We start from the raw sequence: 15,244 nt of genomic DNA on the forward strand, positions 1-15,244 counted from the left end.
CTAGAGAAAAAGGTGTCATGTGCCAGTCCTGGGAGTGCTTAAAAAAATTAAAAAAAATTTGGGGGGGGGAGACGGTCTTTGGTAGAGTGGTGGTTCAGTTGAGGGCTTAGCTGAGACCAGGCTGTAAGTGTGGAAGGGATTCAGCCAGGGAGTGCAACTGAAAGCGAGGACTAATCACCATGGCCCCATATAGGTTTGGCTGCTGTGCTAAATCAGTGCAGGGAGCCACTGTTGTTTTTGGATGCTATTGTTGGTGGATTACTTTGTGAAATCATCTGGAGGTCTCTTGACCATTGGACCAGAACTTCTTGGGAGGGATTCCTGACAGGTTAACCCAAGGTATACAAAACCTCTGTTTAAATGAATTTCTTCATTGTCAATGTCAAAGTTGTATATTTGTATAGTAATTCTTCTGTAGTCGAGATTTTTCTCTTCTTAATATTCAACTGCATTTCTGCTTAGGTGATTTCTTCTTTCATTCTCCCAAAAATCAGTTCAAGTAATTGGTGCTTGCTTCTAGTAAGATGGTGTCCTCTTCTTTGTTGTTGTTCAGTCAGTTAGTCATGTCCGACTCTTCGTGACCCCATGGACCTGATCCTCCTGGTCGGCAACTTCAGAGGACAGAGGACAGTGCTGTCCTCTGAAGATGCCAGCCACAGAAACTGGCAAAACATTAGGAAGAACCCTAGTGATAGAGTACATATTAACCATCAACCCGGAATTAAGTCAATGGGACAGTCATACAGAAAGTGCGATAGCAATTAATGAGTGATCTGGCCTTTCTCACCAGATCACTCACGAACATGTCCAAACCCACTTCTAAGCTCTAACGTAGGCTGCAGAAAAAATATGACATGTCATAAAAGTGCTCCCTTTAGTGATTGCTGTTTGGGTTTTCTAAACGAGAACCTTAGATCTCTCTGGGCTGATCTGGGATCCTTCTTAAGAATCAGAATTAGAACACGTTGAGTGAGGAATTAGGTGGGACGAGAAGCCTTTCCCCCCTTGCGATGGAGTTTTGCTGACATAAGTACCCAAACCATGGAAAGGGTGGACTTGCTATGTGATATGTGAGGTGAAACAAAAGATGTTCTATAGATGGTTTGGTTCCCGTTTGACTCCTTGGCGTGTGCAGTAGAGTGGGAACATAGATGGCGCTGTAGGGGAGTCATCTTCGTCAATATTATTTGAAGGGGGGTTACTTTCCCCAATCGTAGGCATTTGATTAGGAGTAAAGATTGGTTTGGGATTTTTCCAAAAGGACACAGTGTTGTAAACCATGTCCTTTAAGTTTATATTATCTCATACAGAGTGGAACTGAACCAATGAGATAAGTGACAAACTCCCCCGCCATCCTCAGATTCTAAAATGAAGGGATCAAGTGCCATTGAAGACTGTTCAAAAAGTCAACTGGTACAAATCGAGATGGCCAGGCAAGGTTGAGCAGGGCTGCTTCCTGCGATTGCGAGACACTCCACCCCCACCTCTGTTACAAAGAGCTTTAGCGGGCCTTACTCCTTAGAAGCCCTTCCTCACGGCTCACGTTCAGGCTATTTAAAAGTCGACAACTCCCCCCTTGTGAGCCTCTGCAAGCCTTCAGGAGAGAGTCCCCGTCTGGGTCCCATTGCACTCAGAAAGATGCCTGGGGAGGACTCAAGAGAGGACTTGTTCTGTTGCTGCTCCCAGATTGTGGAGCTCCCTTCCCTGGGGGGAGGTTCGGCTGGACTTTTTCCTCCTTTCCCTCTGCCAGGCCTTTGAAAATCAGAAGGCAGTTGAGATGGGAAGGTCTTTTAAAATCCGTTTTAAAGGTTTTATATAATGTTTTAAAATATGTATTTCTTATATGGTCACCAGGGGATTTCCTAATTCATTGTGAATTACTGTACATATTTTTTTTTTACAACCTGGGATCCCCAGGGAGATCAAACAAAACAAATGAATACCAAAATGCTCAAAGGCTGCACAGTATCCCCATTCATGGGTTTTCGAGGTGTGAAAGTGTGGGATTCATTTTTGCTGCATACACAGTGGGAATAAGGAGCGAAAGTTGGTATGATCTCAGACTATGACTCGGGGGGTGGGGCCAGAATTCAAATCCTGCCACTCCTGGAAACTCCGGAGGTATGGGGGAGCTGGTAATGGCAAACCATTTCTTGAACATCTCACACGCTTTCAAAATTGTATTAGGGTCATCACAATTTGGAAGCAGCTTGGCAACCCAGGAAAACACCAAAGAAAATGAAAGTAAAGGAAGGTGCTGGTTGAAGCAGGCAGTTCTCAGAAGGTAAAATTCAATTTTAATGGCCATGTGAACAGCAAAAGTGACATTGTGAGCGTGAGAAAAGTCAGGCGGGTGCCTTTGCCTGTTTCCCAGATGGAAAACATGAAGGAGCCTTGATTCCCAGGGTGTTTACAAGATCATGGAGGTTTGTGGTCTCCAAAGGTGTGTGTGCGGGGGACTTCTCATTTTTCTTGGCTGAGGTGGGGAGAGTGTCACTTCGGCCTAATTCCATTGGGGAATTTGATAGCAAGGAACTCGGTTACTCCTTTTGTGAGCAGAAGACAAGAGGAGGGGGAGGCCCACAAGAAACACGAGGGAGTTTGCTCAGGCTCACCACCTTTCGTGTAACACAGTGGTCCCCAATCTTGGGTCTCCAGATGTTCTTGGACTTCAGCTTCCAGAACTCCTGGCCAGCAGGGGTGGTGGTGAAGACTTCTGGGAGTTGTAGTTTAAGAACATCTGGAGGCCCAAGGTTAGGGACCACTGCTGTAACGCACAGGTCTAGCACTTTCCATCACTGTAGTTAAAGTAAAAAACAGAAGGAGGGGGAAGTAAAATAACCACTTTAAATGATAAACCCTCCTTCCACTGACACAGAGGATTATTGACACAGGCAAGGCCAGAAGTGCATTCATCTGAGAACAGCAAAGTCTGAAAGGACTCTCTGGATCATTGAATCCAGGCCCCATCAAGGAGGCCCAGTGGGGAATTGAACCCCCAACCTCTGGCTCCACAGCCAGATATGTAAACCTCTGAGCTATCCAGTAGATTGGTGGGTGAAGATTTGTGCTGTGGGAGAACTGTATTAAAAGATATACAGTTGGACTGAGGGTGTGAATAATAGAAGAATTAATTAAGGCAAGCAGACTTATTGGTACTGTACTTCATTCTACTGCTGAAACCAGGAGCTTGTCTCCGGAATATTTATATTTTTATTTATTTATTTATTTATTTATTTATTTATTTATTTATTTATTTATTTATTTATTTATTTATTTATTTATTTGTTTATTTGTTTGTTTGTTTGTTTGTTTGTTTGTTTGTTTGTTTGTTTGTTTGTTTGTTTGTTTGTTTATTTATTTATTTATTTATTTATTTATTTATTTATTTATTTATTTATTTATTTATTTATTTATTTATTTAATATCCCGCCTATCTGGTCGGTTAACGCCAACAACCTTGACATGAGAGAGTTCAAATGGTTGCTGTTTTATTTAGCTAAATAAAAGGTAGCTGGAATTCATGTCTCCAAAAGGAGGCAAGAAAATCAACCTTGTGATACAGAGGACAATCAGGAATTCTGTAACGTTGGTTACACAAGGGAATGGGTGGAGAAATGGAGAAATTAGTGGTTCATGATCTATTGGCAGAAGGGATGGGGATGGGGTGACAAAGGAATCCAGTTTTAAGATGAGAAGGAAATCATGTTTGCAGAGGAAAAGGTGCCATGACTGCCCAGGTTCTGGATTTCAGGTTGCCTAAAACTGGTCCTGGTGTTTACCTGGGGAAGAGAGTCTCTCTCTCTATAAAACCTTTATTGGCATTGTAAAATACAAGTAAGTGCACGGCATAGTTACATTCCAGTTCCAGGTAGGGGGAGGAGCAGGCTAGGGGTTATAGTAGGTAAGGTTCGAGAAAGTTTATGGGGATATGGGGAGGGGGGAGGCCTTTATAACAATGAGGAGGAATTCGGCTACTTGATTGGTAATAGAAGTCGAGAAATCGCTCAGTAGTATGGGGGAAAGGTCAGGGAAAGAGGGGAAGAGGGAAGAGAGAAGTGGTCCTAGCAGTCACTTGCGAGCGGTATTGTGAAATGGGCACCGGAATAGAATGTGGTCCAGAGAGTCAGGTTCAAGTGCACAGAAATGGCACAGTCTATTGGAACGAGGAGTTCTTGTGAATCTTCCGAAGTGGGCTGCAGATGGAAAAATATTCAGCCTGGCGAGCATGAAAGCTCGTCTTTTTTGAGGGTTGGACAGTTGGTTAAAGTAGTTAGAGGGACGGCCGAGGGAAGGGGATAGGCCGAAAGCAAGAGGGGAACAGGTAGGGTTCATTTGGGAGAGTAAGGTTGCATATTCAAGATCATAGAGACTGGACCTAATGGTTTGATGTGCTGAGTGGAGATTCATGTCGGCTAAAGTTTCGACAGAAAGGAATAGTGAGGATAATTTGGCTTCAACGAAATGAAGCCACCTAGAAATAAAAGAGTCCTTTAATAGGTCTTGTAAGATTGAATTAGAGGGGGTTAGGAGATGAATTCTGAGCCAGAACGTAAAGGTAATGGTCCAGGCTAGGGTAGAGGGTAAATGACTACCCAGTTCTAAGATGATGGTGGAGAGTCTGATAAGATTGGGGATCCCAAGAATTTTCCTGAGAAAGGAGGCGGCCACCATGTCAATTTCAGAGTTTGCTGCCTCGATCCAAATTGGGACTCCGTAGAGAAGCTGGGAGAATGTCTTGGAATATAGGATTTTGATGGCAGCAGGGACATACTGGTTGCCAGAGTGGAAATAAAAACGGGAGATTGCACTAAGGGAAAGGGAGGAGGATGCAATTGCAGAGTTACGGTGTGGGCTCCATGAGTGCCTGAAGTGGAAAAGGATCCCCAGGTACCTGAAGGTCTGAACCTGTTGGTATATGAAGTTACCCACTCTCCAGGGTGACGGGATCCAAGATTTGCCGAAATCTAATATTTTAGTTTTCTCTGAATTTATAATCAGGTCGTTGTTGGAGCAGTATTGTTGGAAAGAGAAGAGAAGCTTGCGGAGGCCCATTTTGGTGATAGAAAGAAGAAGGGCGTCATCCGCATACATGAGGAGGGGAGTAGGTGAATTGTTTAGAGCAGGAGGGAAGAGATCGGTACCGGTTAGGAGGGAGGGAAGGTCAGCGAGAAAGAGATTAAATAAGAGGGGGTCTAGGATGCATCCCTGGCGTACAGCCTTAGTGACAGGGACACTATCTGTCAGGGTGCCAGCACGATCAATCCTGATTCGGCATGTATTGGAGGAGTGTAAGCGCTGTACTAAGAACAGGAGGCGTTGGTCGATCCCCCAGTTGGAGAGTTTCCTCCAAAGTAAATCTCTGTTGACCGAATCAAATGCACCTTTGAGATCAATGCCAACAAAAGTCCGAATAGTCAAAGCTATGGTTTTTCCTGTCGTGATGTATGGAAGTGAGAGCTGGACCATAAAGAAAGCAGACCGCCGAAGAATCGATGCCTTTGAATTGTGGTGCTGGAGGAGGCTCTTGAGAATCCCCTGGACTGCAAGAAGAACAAACCTATCAGTTCTAAAGGAAATCAACCTGAGTGCTCACTGGAAGGACAGATCCTGAAGCTGAGGCTCCAGTACTTTGGCCATCTCATGAGAAGAAAAGAGTCCTTGGAAAAAACCCTGATGTTAGGAAGGTGTGACGGCAAGAGGAGAAGGGGACGACCGAGGATGAGATGGCTGGACAGTGTCTGCGAAGCAACCAACATGAAATTGACACAACTCCGGGAGGCAGTAGAAGACAGGAGGGCCTGGCGTGCTCTGGTCCATGGGGTCACGAAGAGTCGGACACGACTAAACGACTAAACACACACACACTTGAGATCAATAAAGGCTGAATACAGTTTAGCACCGTGGTGTTTAGTATATTTACTGATCAAAAAGGAGAGTGTGAAGGTATGATCCAATGTGGAGGCACCTGGGCGAAAACCAATCTGTTCCTTGGCAGGGAGCCCGATGGAAGAAGACCAGGAGGTAAGTTTCAAGAGGAGATATTTGGAGTACAGTTTTCCTATAAAGTACAGGAGACTGATAGGTCTGTAGTTGTTTGGGAGAGAGAGGTCACCTTTTTTGAAGATTGGAACAATGGTTGAGGAAAGCCAGGAACAAGGGATAAGACCAGAGATGTTGATAAGGGTGAAAAGATTGGAGAGGAAAGGAGACCACCATGTGGGGATATTGAGTAGGAGTTCGGGGAAGATCCCGTCTGGACCAGGGGCTTTCCGGGGTTTTAAGGAGGAAATCAACTCTGTGATTTCTTCTAGGGCAACCAGAGGCCAGAGTGGGAGGTTTGGAGGAGGGATGGGTTAGAGTAGAGTGAGAAGAGGTGAAGGTTGTGGAGAAGTACTCAGTCCAAACAGAAGCTGGTATGGAGATCGGGGAGCAGAGGTCAGCGGGAGGGGATGTGTGGGAGACCAAGGCCCAGAATTGTTTGTGATTGTTAGTTTGAATTGCGTTGTATAGTAAGTTCCAGCTTTGTTGGGCGGCAGAATGTTTCTTAAATTCTAGGAAGGAGGCACAGGCTTTCCTCAGCGAGAAGTAGAGGTTCAGCATATCTGGGGAAGGATTAGATTGAAGTGGGTGGAAAAATTGTCTGATAAATTTTTTGGCAGCCCAGCAGTCAGCATCGAACCAAGAGGAAGTTGGGGATTGAAAGTGAGGTAAGGGGGAGGGGCGCAGAATAGAGGAAGTTCTCAGGTTTTCAGTTAATGAATGTATGAGAAACTCGTAGGAGGCGATGGCAGAGGAAGGTGAATGAGCGGATGAAAGGTCCTGGGATAGAGTTAGTATCTTCGGTCTTGAAATCCACTGGGAAAAAGAGACGGCAATTTCGGGGGTCCATTTACGGATATACGTAGGGGGCGGGGGGGGAAGATAGAGGGCGCTGGGGACAGGAAGGAAAGTGCAGTTTCAGAGAAATTGGAGAATGGTCACTGTCGGTACGAGGTTGGACAGTGAAGTCAAGAATGGAGGGGAGAATATCCGAGGTAACAAGAGCATAGTCCAGGACACTAGCCCCTCTATGGGAGAAGTGAGTTAGTTTACCAGGGAAATCACTGGGCAGGGATCCGTTAGGAATGTGTAGGTTGAATTCTAAGCATAAGTTAATCAGCAGAGGGGTATGTTGGTTGAATGAGGGGTCAAGAGAAAGTCTGGAACCTAAGAGAGTAGGGGGGATAGAGTCATCCCAGATCCAATTCAGGTGGGAAGCAAGGGAAGGGTTATCTGGGCCTAGACTGGAGTTGAAGTCTCCTAGCAGGAGTAAGCGAGCAGAGGGATTGGTCCGGAGGTAATCTGAGAGTCTAAACCCAGCTGTGTCTGTTTGCTTCAGCAATCTAGATTGGAAAGCGAAATACCTGGCCCTGGCAAAGGAAACCTGGCCAGCCTTTTTCCTTTACAAAGCCGCTTTGAGGGAATGAAATATAGCTGACTGTGTTTTAACTTTCCAAACTGTATTCTGTGTGATCTGATGAGAGGTGTGTTCTTCTTACATATTTCATGTAGTGCTTTTGTGCACGTGGTCCCTTCACTACAGTTGGTTTTATCCTTCGTGTAATGATGTGAGATGAGATAATTTACATCACATAAAGACCTGCATTCCCAAGAAAAGCAGGGATGTCTCATTTCTGCTGTCATAGAAAAGGGTTACCTGCAGTTATTGAGAATTTTAGGACCCGCATCTTTCAAATGCTCTTTGGTGTTCAGGTGAGGCCTGAGGACCATAATGTAGCACTTGGGGATGAAGATGCAGCCCAGGAGGCCAGCGCTGGAGGCCAAAATGGAGAAGACCTGCACGGCCACCATGAACTTGCCTCTGGTGCTCAGGTAGGTAGGGACAAAAGATGCCCAAACGCTGCAGAAGACCAGCATGCTGAAGGTGATCAGCTTGGCCTCGTTGAAGGCCCCGGGCAACTTCCTGGCTAGGAAGGCCACCGTGAAGCAGACGGCAGCCAGGAAGCCCAGGTAGCCGAGGGCGGAGTAGAACATGGCCACAGACCCCTCGTTGCATTGCAGGGTGATCTCCCCAGGCTGGGAGTGGAGGTCAGCATCCGGGAATGGAGGAGAGGTCCCCAACCAGATGGAGCAGATGACCATTTGACCACTGGAGCAAGAAAGGATGACAGCGTTGGCCAGACTCTTCCCCAGCCACCTCCTGGCCCTGTTCCCAGGCTTGGTGGCCAGGAAGGCCAGCACCACCGTGATGGTTTTGGCCAACACCGAAGAGACGGCAATGGAGAAGATGATGCTGAAGGCCGTTTGTCGGAGGAGGCAGGTGGCTTTCCTTGGCCGGCCAATGAAGAGAAAGGAGGAGAAGAAGGAAAGCAGGAGGGAGACGAGAAGGATGTAGGAGAGGTCCCGGTTGTTGGCCCTGACCAGTGGAGTTTCTTGGTTCTTGATGAAGATTCCTAACACAGAAGCTGTGATGATGGAGAAAAACAGGGCAAAAGAAACTAGGATGATCCCCAAATATTCCTGGTAAGAGAGGAAGGTTATGTCCTTGGGGATACACTGATCGTGGTCCTTATTTGGATACTGATCTTCCGGGCATTTGGTGCATTCATCCGCATCTGGAAGAAAGGAGGAGGAAGAACATCTTCAGAGAGAAGGGACTGGGGTGCCTTTTATATAAGCACACATCCTTCCTCTTCAGCTTCCAAGATTTTTGGAGCAGTAACCAAGACACCTGTGTCCAGACTGGTTCCAAATAACTTTGTGATGTACAGTCTTAAAAGAGGTCAAGTCTGGCCCAAAGAAGTAGAGCAGAAAGACTCATGGCTCATTTCAAGTGGAACCAAGATACGAATGATCACCTTAATTTTTAATTATTACTCCCCTGAGAAAGATGAGAAGCCACTGCCCAAGAATGATACTGGATTCTGCCTCTTGAGCTAAGGGTTCACTGTGGCTCTTGGCTGCACACCCAGAGGCTGAAAATCCATCAGGTGAAGGGTAGGTGAGGAAACACCCCCAATGGAAGGGACAGAACAGATTGAACTGTAACCTCCTTAATCAGTAACATGGATCTTGATTCAGCCAAGATCACATTCTGTCTGCCAGCAGCACCAATGGGGCCGTGACCATCTTGGGGCAAGACTATACCTCACAGGCAGCTCATTATTGAAAAGATAATTCCTTGATTGCTGGAAGCATCTGATTGGTTTTGGCCAACAGCAACAGCATGTGATTCTTCTCCTCCCCCATAGTTTGGTGTTTGTTGCTTCCCTGGATCGTTGCACAACCGTATCCATGATGGATCCTTTGCCCCTAGGGAAGCTTGGCTGACTCTTTCCCCAGATTTGGCCCAGATCCCCTCGGTGTCACCTACCTTCATGGCTAGAGATCGTCCCTTCGGCGCAGAATGAACAACCATAGCAGCAAACGGACTTCCCTTCTTCGATCACCCTGGAATATCCCGGACGACAGCTTTCTGTACACCTGGAACCAGGGAGGGACTGCCCCCCCAAAAAAAGACAAGATCGATCAAGGCAAGAACAGACCATGCTGTCTGTCGTCAGAGGTGGAGAAAGGATCCAATGGGAAGGCCAGTCTTCAGCCTGGCTTTACACGCCTTGCCGTTCGTGATCAGCCAGAACCCTCTTTCAGGACTGAATGAAAGTTGAGACTAACGTCAACTGAGGAGGAGAAGAGCAAAACAGTGTCTGTGGAACATAATATTCCTAAAAATTAATCTGATTTTTCAGGGGCTTCCAAAGGAACAGAAGGTCATGAGTGGGGTGGGGAAGCATCCTATGGATTATGGAGAAGAATCTCAATTTAATCAGAGCAGATATTTTTACTTGTAAGGACATTGAATGCCTTCTCTCGGAACACCCCTTGTGTACAATTTTGGCAAATAAGGATGATGACAGGCTCCAGCTACAGAGATCATTTCCACTTCCAGCTTGTATCTAATCTTTCCTTATTATTCAGATATGTATTTTCACTGATGCATACTATGTGAGGTATTGTGGGGTCTTAAATTAGAACCTATAAACTGCCCAGAACAATTAATTAAAAGGAATATATTAAAATAAGCATGGATGATGTCACCAGATCGACCCACCTGGCTAAACAAGGAGAGCCATTGAGGGGCATCCGGGTCGAGGGTGAATTTTATGGCTCCTGATGCCTGGCCCTCCACCTTCCCAAACTTTACAGCGTGGAAGGACTTGTTCTTGGGAAGGACCATCCAGTTCACAGCATCGAAGTGGGCTCCCAGTTCCCCCTTCTCATTCAGAAACACCCCGTCCATGGAAGTGTTGTAGAAGTGGGCGTTTCCCAAGAAAGGGTGAAGCTGGAAAGACAAAGAGAGAAAAGGAGGGCATTTGGAAAAGAGGAAACCGAGCAGGGTGCCTCACTCTTTCTATCCATGGGAGGTTCAATGACGACCCTGTCTTTATTTCCATAAGATATCTATCATTGCAATGTTGTCCTTTATTTCAGGCAGGTTCAAGTCATACCCGGCTATTTTCATCTCTCCTTTACACGCTTCTGGGTTGTATATTCTAACTGCTGAAAATTCAGCTGCATCTGGAAAAACTCAGAGACAGAAAGACTGGCAGTCATGGTGATCCAAAGGATCTGAGATGGGGAAGCCATACCTGCCACGGCTGCAAGAATCTTGGGTGTCTCAGCCTCTGGCCACCCAACTGGTTCATCCGCCTGAGTCCATATGATGACAGTGCAGCCTTCAGGGCCCTTGCCACTGCGTGGGCCAGGTTGTAAATAGCATAGCCGTCGAGCGACAGAGTTCCCTCAACCCATTTTCTGGGCAGGGCCCCCAGCCTCTCTATTTCTTGACATCTCAACCGCTGTTTCACAGACAACGGATGCTTGGAATAGGAGCAGGTAAACGAACTCAGAAAAAATTCCCATGTAGCAGAAAAAAAGGGGTCAAAATCCTCTTCTCTTGCCCTTTTCTCTCTATGGATTAGGAAAGAGAAAAAGCCATAGATCTCTGGAGAAGTCAGAACATCATAAGACAAGTTTGGAGTGAGGTCCCAGACGGCAGTCGTGATCCAGACTTTCCCCGCGGGGAACTTTGCCATGCCTTTCGTGTAAAGTAGCAAAATTGCTATGGCAGCGTAGAAGAAGCGAAGTTCCCCGTAGTAAATGAATATCCTGGCCTTGTTCCACTTGATCAACAGGTCTGGAGGCATTTCTATTAATTGTTTCTGGACCGGAGTCCGAAGTGAGAAAGCCGTGCATATGGCATTGCTAAGGAGCAAGGGGGTCATCGTCTGTATGAACCGTTCCCCATCATCAGTGTCTGGTGTGATGAGGCCGACCCAGTTCCATCTGAAATGCAGCAGCAACTGGACGATCCCGAGATACTGGTGTTCGTCTTTGGGGACCATCCGATAGATGAATGGGAACTGGGTTTTGTCATGAAGAATGTGGGATCCAAAGCTGTAACTGACCTAAAGCAAAAAAAAGGGAGAGAAGATTCTTCTGGCTCTAGAAGAAATCCATATGTCAACTCGTGCATCTCCATCCATTTTGGCTCAATCTGTACTGCCCCTTCTCTTGTTTATTTATACATTTATTTATATGACTGATTTATATACCACTGATCTGATCTGTGGCAACTCTGTATTCGCGAAGGCTTTCACGGCCGGGATCTAATGGTTGTTGTGGGTTTTTCGGGCTTCTTGGCCGTGTTCTGAAGGTGGTTCTACCTAACGTTTCGCAAACAGTTGCTGTCCTCAGAGACTGGCGAAACGTTAGGAAGAACCACCTTCAGAACACGGCCAAGAAGCCCGAAAAACCCACAACAATCATGTGGCAACTCTGCTTGCTTCACAACCCAAAAGTAACACACATTAAATACAAGTAGATTATAAAATACAACATACCAACTTCAGACATTGCAAGTTGTACTCTAAAATATCTCAGTTTAAAATACATTATATAAAAACAGAAACATTTAGAATTTCAGTAGTCATTAGCATGACGGGTTGTTGATTTTGAAGAGGAGCTTTCCCCCTAAAATGGGGAAGAGGAATCTTGGTTGAGACTTAGTGGCCATGAAAAACACATCTCTCCTGCCATCCCTCCTGGAGGGTCCGCATCTCACTTCTATGCTGTTCCCCAAACCCCAGTTATCTTTTCAGCTGGGGTCTTGAGAAGTAGATGAGTGTGGACAAGGATTTGTCATATATCACAATCACGAGGTGCAATATGGAGGCTGAACTCAGGGAGTCAGCCCCGCCCTGGCTTTCATGAACCTTGATATGTCAAGCACTGGCCATTCTTCTTATCATTATTATTATTATTTGCAGCCATGCAAACTAAGGAGGGTCAACCTTGAACACTTTAGGGGTTCTCCCCAATACATACCTTACCACCACCCAAAGACCACCTCTCAAGGGTCATCAGAATCTTCAAAGGAATGGCTATTGCAAAATACTATATTCAAGCACTATGGGACGTGGTGGCGCTGCGGGCTAAACTGCAGAAGCCTGTGCTGCAGGGTCAGAAGACCAAGCAGTCGTAAGATCGAATCCACGCGACGGAGTGAGCTCCCGTCGCTTGTCCCAGCTCCCGCCAACCTAGCGGTTCGAAAGCATGCAAATGCAAGTAGATAAATAGGGACCACCTCGGTGGGAAGGTAACAGCGTTCCCTGTCTACGTCGCACTGGCCATGTGACCACGGAAGATTGTCTTCAGACAAAACGCTGGCTCTATGGCTTGGAAATGGGGATGAGCACCGCCCGCTAGAGTCGAATATGACTGGACAAAAATTGTCAAGGGGAACCTTTGCCTTTACCTTTTATATTCAAGCACTGGTTCTGATTGGCCTTACCTTTCCCTCTAAATTCTTGCTTATCCCGAGTTCTTTTGTCATTGATTTATTTCATTCCAATTCTCAAGATTTCCCATTGTTTCTTTTCTTGGATTCCACCTCTTGCTTCACATTTCCCACCAACAGAGGACTAAACTACAGAGCAGGGGATTCCCGAAGTACCTGCGGGATTTTGTAGAGGCCTGACAGGGTGGAAATCTCTTTGGAAATCTCTGATTCCTGCCCTTCCAGGAGGACCAGGAGATCCTCCCTTTGCCCACAGGAGTAGTTGGGGATGTTGGCCTTCCCAGTGGCAAGGAGGTCCGCCGTCACTGCGTATGTCGTCCCCACATCAAAATAGTTGTCATAGACGTTGTAGCCGAGGGTGAGGTTGGGCAAGAGGCTGGGATTCTGGTTGACGTCCCGGAGGGCAAAAAGGAAGGAGAGGGTGTGCCAGTGGTTCGTGGGCCCATTCCTGCAAAACACTCACCAGGTTGCCTTGTCATCATTCCACTGCCCAGAAACACAATTCAAATCATTTCTTAAAGGTTTATAACTCTTCCCAGCAGAGAATGGAAATGCCTGGATTCTCCCCTGGTGGTGTGACACACGCCACAGCCTCAATAGCCTAACAAAAGCCTCTTCCTGTATCTAAAACCAAATGATGGCACCTAAGCAAGAGTCCTGTATACTTTTTAAAAAATCCCCAAGTGCATGTAACATTTTTCTCTCCCAGGTACACTGGGATGCTCAGCCACATCTCTGCAGGATAAGACGTTTGATGCGTCAGATCCTTCCATGGCTTGACCCTTGTTTTGGAAGGAGCTCAATGGGACTTGAGTGGATTTTGGTGGGATTCTGCCTGAGTCCCCTAAATTGGTTTTCAGGGCTCCGGAACGTTCCCTCGTTTGGCTCTGGGTGGAGCGATTTGTGTCCTATCCCTTTTGATTTTTATCCAGGTTCTGAGTGACAGCCATCATCCATAGAGCCCCAGGTAATAGAGGTCCAGATCAATGGTTTCTGTCTGTGCCTGTAATTACAGGGTGGGGTACTTTTTGTTAAGTTTGACTGGTCAGAACTGCTGGATAGCTCAGGGGTTTAGGTATTTGCCCGTGTAGCCAGAGGATGGGAGTTCAAATCCCCCACTGGGGCTCCTTGCCATGGTCAGAAGTGGATGATCCATAGGGTCCCTTCCAGCTCTGCAGTTCTAAGGCTATTATTATTACTGTTATTGTTATTAGGCATCTGGCTGCGTAGCCAGAGGTTGGAAGTTTGATTCCCCACGAGGCCTCCTGGACTGTGGCCGGACCCGATGACCCATAGGGTCCTTTCCAGCTCCTGCAGATCTCAGATTATTATTGTTACGAATTCAAGTGAAGATGTTTTAGGGAACAGTTGGGCGGAAAATGATGACGTAATTTTTAAATATCAATTTTATACGAAGCCTGCTAAAATTTACTGTTCAAAAGGTGAAAGACTGAAGTGGGGAAACTTATGAGTCCTGCAATTCAAATGAAGCAGCCTCTGCTTGTCTCTTGGGCCTCTCTCTCTCTCTTTCTCTCTCTCCCGCTATCATACACAGCACCAAGCCAAGGCAATACACAATGTTCAATAAATAATAGTTGTTGAACATTAAAAAAAAGCCAAGCAAGATGACCCACCAAAAGCTTTCACAAATCTTTCACACATATAGAAATATTTCAAAGCTTAACACGTGGCTTATTTAAAAGAGGGAGTGAGATAATTGAAGGAACCCAAAATAAATTTCAGAGTCAGGTGATGTGCCTTCTCTGTGTGGACAGGAGGCTCACTTGGAAACCACCACATTGGATCTGTCCACCGTCTGGAATGAGGAACCCTGTCCCTTCCGTTGGCTTGCGCTTCGGATACAGAAAGCAAGGAACGCAGGCTTCTGATAATGTAGAAAAACTCACAGTACAACTCTGGTGACGGGAGGCACCGAGAAGTTGACAGGCTGAAAAACGACAGGCGTTGCTGATATCACTCCACCAATGTGGAAGTCCCCTGGCTTGTAAAAATTCATGGGTTGCTTGGGGTCCCTTGCCAAGCTCAAAGGGCATTTCGCCTTCTCCCTCCCAGATGCTGCCCGGGGCAGCAGGAGCAGCAGCAGCAACAGAAGCAGCAAGAGCCTCCTGCAAGGGCTGCCCGTGGCCATGGCTTTCCTCCCGAAAGGCTGCGCTGGCCAAGACAGTCGGCTGGAAGACAGGAGCAGCTGCCCTCGTGCAGGACCAGCACTGGGTTGAGGGCTAAGTTCTGCTCAGAAGATTGGACCATTGAGGGCAACCTGGGGCTCGGTTCAGTGACTCCCTTCTAGACCACTCTCTGGCTCAGTGGCCAAAAGAGGGTGTTTTTGTACAACTGACATTATGTTGTTTTGCTGCTGCTGGT

General features: G+C 46.5%; 1 protein-coding gene and 1 long non-coding RNA gene across 2 annotated transcripts in view; one reads left to right on the forward strand and one right to left on the reverse strand.

Moving 5' to 3' along the window:
* Window positions 1–15,244, forward strand: part of LOC144587337 (uncharacterized) — a 194,143-nt gene that overhangs the window by 85,534 nt on the left and 93,365 nt on the right. The gene's annotated exons all lie outside the window — the stretch shown is intronic.
* On the reverse strand, window positions 7,602–15,011 carry LOC144586928 (vomeronasal type-2 receptor 26-like). Its single transcript, XM_078386097.1, has 6 exons — window positions 14,770–15,011; window positions 13,019–13,310; window positions 10,653–11,471; window positions 10,115–10,345; window positions 9,377–9,605; window positions 7,602–8,618 (listed from the first exon to the last, which is right to left on the reverse strand). Exons 1-6 carry the CDS (start codon window positions 15,009–15,011, stop codon window positions 7,696–7,698), a joined length of 2,736 nt encoding a protein of 911 aa, XP_078242223.1. The 3' UTR covers window positions 7,602–7,695.

This window comes from Pogona vitticeps, chromosome 2 (assembly GCF_051106095.1).
Source record: "Pogona vitticeps strain Pit_001003342236 chromosome 2, PviZW2.1, whole genome shotgun sequence".
In the NCBI taxonomy this organism is placed as follows: Eukaryota; Metazoa; Chordata; class Lepidosauria; order Squamata; family Agamidae; genus Pogona; species Pogona vitticeps.

Coding starts and splice junctions, on each gene's coding strand:
- LOC144586928 (XM_078386097.1), bottom strand. CDS start 15,011: ATGGCCACGGGCAGCCCTTGCAGGAGGCTCTTGCTGCTTCTGTTGCTG. Junction 13,311..14,769: donor CCCGTCACCAGAGTTGTACT/GTGAGTTTTTCT, acceptor AGTGTTTTGCAG/GAATGGGCCCACGAACCACT. Junction 11,472..13,018: donor GCCTCTACAAAATCCCGCAG/GTACTTCGGGAA, acceptor TTTTTGCTTTAG/GTCAGTTACAGCTTTGGATC.